The sequence below is a fragment of the Leuciscus leuciscus genome (genome assembly GCF_965113295.1).
Source record: "Leuciscus leuciscus genome assembly, chromosome: 5".
In the NCBI taxonomy this organism is placed as follows: Eukaryota; Metazoa; Chordata; class Actinopteri; order Cypriniformes; family Leuciscidae; genus Leuciscus; species Leuciscus leuciscus.
The window spans coordinates 11,129,489-11,133,739 of NC_138729.1; the positions used below are offsets into that span (position 1 = coordinate 11,129,489).

At 37.0% G+C, this 4,251-nt stretch overlaps 1 protein-coding gene across 1 annotated transcript; it reads right to left on the bottom strand.

Moving 5' to 3' along the window:
* Positions 1-1,351: 1,351 nt before the first annotated feature.
* Positions 1,352-3,383, bottom strand: btg4 (B-cell translocation gene 4). The gene is made up of 4 exons (XM_082170108.1): positions 3,005-3,383; positions 2,783-2,920; positions 2,393-2,675; positions 1,352-2,287 (listed from the first exon to the last, which is right to left on the bottom strand). The coding sequence occupies exons 1-4, from the start codon at positions 3,175-3,177 to the stop codon at positions 2,084-2,086; spliced, it is 798 nt and encodes a 265-aa protein (XP_082026234.1). The 5' UTR covers positions 3,178-3,383; the 3' UTR covers positions 1,352-2,083.
* Between the last annotated feature and the right edge of the window lie 868 nt (positions 3,384-4,251).

Below are 4,251 nucleotides of genomic sequence, written 5' to 3' on the forward strand. Positions count from 1 at the left end.
CAGGAACGGCGACCATGAGAGAATGCCGAACAGGAACAAACACCAGAAAAACCACAACAATTTGACAACACAAGACACCAGTCACTGAGAATATATAGCTGAGTAGAGTGGAATCAGCTGGCGCTGATGATCAGCGGTAATCAGAGGGCACACCCACACTAATAATACACACTACACAATCACACGAGACAAGGAAGAGACAGTGAATTCATGAACCGTGACAGTAATGATATATTAGACGCACAGGAGTATATTAGAATCCAGGCGCAAGAGTTTTATTGAATGACTAATTGATGAGAGATTTTTCATTTTTGGTAGTAGTCCCCCTTTAACAGTTGCTATTGATGAACACAGTAGCTTAAAATAAAGATGGGGAAACCATTTACATATTTTAAAGTCTTTGGATAACCCGAGTATGCTGTTATTTCCCTGAAAAGAAAAGTTAAATTTAAATAACACCATCAAAAGTTGTATTTCCAGTCAACTAAATTAATTTACATTTGACCAATGACAGAAAAGTAAATTTATTGACTCAGATCAAGTATAAACAGTTCATTAGAGTAACAAGGCATATGCACATTTTACAGTGTAAACATCAGCATGGGAGGCCTATAGTTTTGTAACTTAATTCAATACCATGATAAAAGCTTCAGCAATTATGGTGATATGAACATTTTAAATGGTCACTTGTTTCATATATATTCAGCTTAAAGTAGACCTAAAATTATTACATAATTATGGTTTGAAGGAAAAATATTTGAAAATATTGTGTATTTTTTGTACTGTAATAATTTCTTTTAGATGTCTCCTTGTATCCAGTAAGATAAAATACATTTGATAAATATGCATTGTCTCGTGATTAACTGAGGGCCCATGGCAACAATTATGAAATGTAGTTAAAAAGTCGCATCTCTAGCATAAACCATGTTTACATGCAATAAACAAGTAATGCCCACACTGCACTATTGTTAGGTTCTCCACTCAGTGGCAGTTAATGGAGATCGCAGACAAAAGCAGAGGTAAATCAGTGCTTATTACATTTAGTCATTTAGCAGACGCCTTTGTCCAAAGCGACTTACAAATTAGGACAAAATTCAGCGAGTCATCATAGAGGCAAAAGCAACAACAACGCAAGAAGTGCTCAAAATACAAAGTTCAGGTATTATTCAGAGTAGCATAAGCCTGATAAGTGATGTTTCAAAGGGAAAGGAATTTTTTTTTTTTTTTTGTCTATAAGGTTAAGTGCTATAAGGAGTAACCTATAAGGAATAACCTATAAGGTTATTCACATGAATAACAAAGATGCAATCTGAGAGAGGTTTAATAGGTTGCTGTACTCGCACTACATGACTTTCAATGTCAGTTCCAGTCAAAACACGTCACAGGATTCGGATTGTAGACAAGTCTAAATATTTAACCTCGCAGGCATCTGCAATCCATTAGGGTGATTGAATCTCAAACCACTCCATTTTCCTTTTCAACAGAAATACTACTGCTAGTAAAGTTCAGAAACATACACCCAGGAAGAAAAAGAAAATCTCCCAACTTGCATAGTTCTGATTTGCCAAATACAATACAGAATTCACTGAGATCATTTATAAAAGACTAAAGTACACAATGTGAAAGTTAAATTAGTACAAAAGTTAGAGCATAAGTGAAGGGAAACTCAGTATGAAGTGCTCCGAGTTACCACTGTAGATTGAGCTTTAGCCTACATATAGTTACAAATCATAATTTTGCATCAGTCGTGAACGTAAAAGCTCAACTGAAACTACAAGTGAGAAAAAAAAAATCTGCTTTGCCAAAAGGTATGGATATTGTATATATTTGTCACCATCTAGTGGCATAAGCATAAACTTCAAATACTTCCACACAAGCAAGTTCTATTAAAACAGATTTTATTTAGAAAGTCTTTTCCACAAAAACCATTTAATTAAAATTTACTTTAAAATTGCATTGCCACATGACTCCATAAATAATTTATTAAATCATTACATTTAAATCAAGTTATATTAAATAACTCACGTATGCCTGCATAGCTGCTCAGCAAAACAATGACACGCTGAGATATTAAAATTAAATTCTAAGAGCGGTTCTTGCTGACCCAGTGAAATCGGTCCACCCTTGGACCAGAGAAGCCGTAGGAGGGCCTGTAGCCCTTAAAACTCTTATGAGATGGGTATGGTCCACCAGAAGAATGCTGCTGGTAGCCCTCAGCAGCATATGGTTTTCTTTTAGGGTATGTCCCCCAGTTTTGCATGGGAGGGGGCTGCCCAAACTCACTGAACTAGAGATGGAAAACAGCAATTAAACCAGTGCAATTTTAAGAAAGCAACAAGTAGTGTTAAAGACATGCTAAGGTACTGAAAAGTGGTTATATGGACTTTGTTACCTGGTATACACTGTTTGGGTTGGAGACCGTCGGGATGCATTTGGGCTCTGGAACTGAAAGACTGCTGCTATTGCTGCTATTGCTGCTACTCACGGTGCTGCTCACAGTGCTGCTCACAGTGCTGCTCATGCTGGTGTTTCCTCCCTCCTCATCAGAGGAGGTTCCAGAGTGGTAGTCCGATGAAGCCCTTTCCACCGCATTATTTATCCTACGAGAGAACTCCCCATCTCTCCTTTGACCCTCCAACTGGGTAACACAAAATGGGGTTGACTTCTCACCATACCTTTCGAGAACAAACAACATTTTCAGTTTTGGAAGTGCTACAGTGGTACAATCAAATCATATAAACTATTATGCACTTCATTGATAGGCCAGCAAATTTAGCACTACCGGCAGGACACCTCTCCCGGATCAACCCAAATGGTCATTTCCTTTGGTAATCCAAGATTTTCATAAACAATGTCACTCTGGCGACAAGCACATTCAATAACTGGGTCTCTTGTTTGAGCTTTGTTCATCCTTAGACACCTAAGAAAAGAAAAAGCCCTTGATTACTCAGATTACTTAAATTTACACTTAACTCAGAAGTTAAGTTAGCATTAGGTTACTCACCTAAAAGCTTGTCCTTTGGTTGGTTTTTCTGGGTACCAATGACTTTTGTAAGTTTCAAAGAGCACTGAAGTCAGTTCCACAGCAAATTTCTCCCTACGAACACGATCCAGTTTACCATGCTTCTTTGCTAGTCTTGCAATAAAAAACACTGTTACTGCAATCTCTTCCTTCATTTTCAAGTGTTGAGGTGGTGAGTCAATCAGACAAGCTAATTAATTTATGGATTTCCTTTAAAAAAAATCTTAAAAGTAGGTAAATAAAAAAGACAACTAACAAACTTGCTTTATAGTACAGCTACTTGATAAGTAAGCCTATCACTCAGGTGTTTTGCTTCAGCTATGCAAAATCATATTAGGCTCCACAACTAAGAATTTCAATCTTTTGAACATCAGTCAGCTATTTAATGTCTCAGGATGTGCTGATCTGTAATTAGATTGAACAGGTGTTTCAAATTGTGGGAGGAACTGATAATGTTCAAAATTAAGTCTTTACTAATCATTAGTCTCAGGTTCAACATAGAGGAATTTGTTTTCCTAATCGTTGTGTGAGTTACCAATGAAATTAAATGCCACCAATATACAAATAGGTAGCCTATTGTAAATGAGTGGAGATTTATTTCTGTCTGGACTCCCATTTATTACCATGATATTGGGTTTTTTTTTGGACAGACCCATCCCTAATTTAGTAAGGTTGATAACCAAAACAATATAGAGAACATACAGAGATTTGATTAGCTTCACAGAACAGCTGAGCAAACTTTTTTTTTTTTTTTTTACCTAGTCCCTGTGGGCAAGCCTAGACCTGTCTTCACGTGGACTGAATGGTCTCTCTGGTAACGTTGTCCAGAGAGCCATTGTCCACTAAACACTGTATAGCATTGCCTCCCAACCGCTAACAACATAACTTTTCAGTGTTGACATAGATATGGGCCTCAGAGGCAGTTTGTTGTTTCCAAGCCTCGTTACGCTTGACTTTTGTTTCTTTCAACCTAAGGAATGATAACAGGTAACTGCTGAGCAATGCATACTTTAATCCTTTGATATTACTGTGGATTATAACCTGATCATTCTGACTCTGCAATATGATTGGATTAGCTTTAGAAGCTGTTGGGAAATACAGATGAACGCACATTCAAAGTCGCTCTTAGGGTACCTGGAAACAAGCAAACAGGCAATCGAACTATATAAGTATACTTGGCGGGAGTATTTATTATTATTATTGTTATTAGGCCTATTATTATTATTATT

Excerpts from the sequence above, each read along its gene's own strand:
- btg4 (XM_082170108.1), bottom strand. The coding sequence starts at position 3,177 with ATGAAGGAAGAGATTGCAGTAACAGTGTTTTTTATTGCAAGACTAGCA. Across the intron at positions 2,921-3,004 it reads ACCAAAGGACAAGCTTTTAG|GTGTCTAAGGATGAACAAAG; the intron begins GTGAGTAACCTA and ends TTCTTTTCTTAG. Across the intron at positions 2,288-2,392 it reads ACCCAAACAGTGTATACCAG|TTCAGTGAGTTTGGGCAGCC; the intron begins GTAACAAAGTCC and ends TTCCATCTCTAG.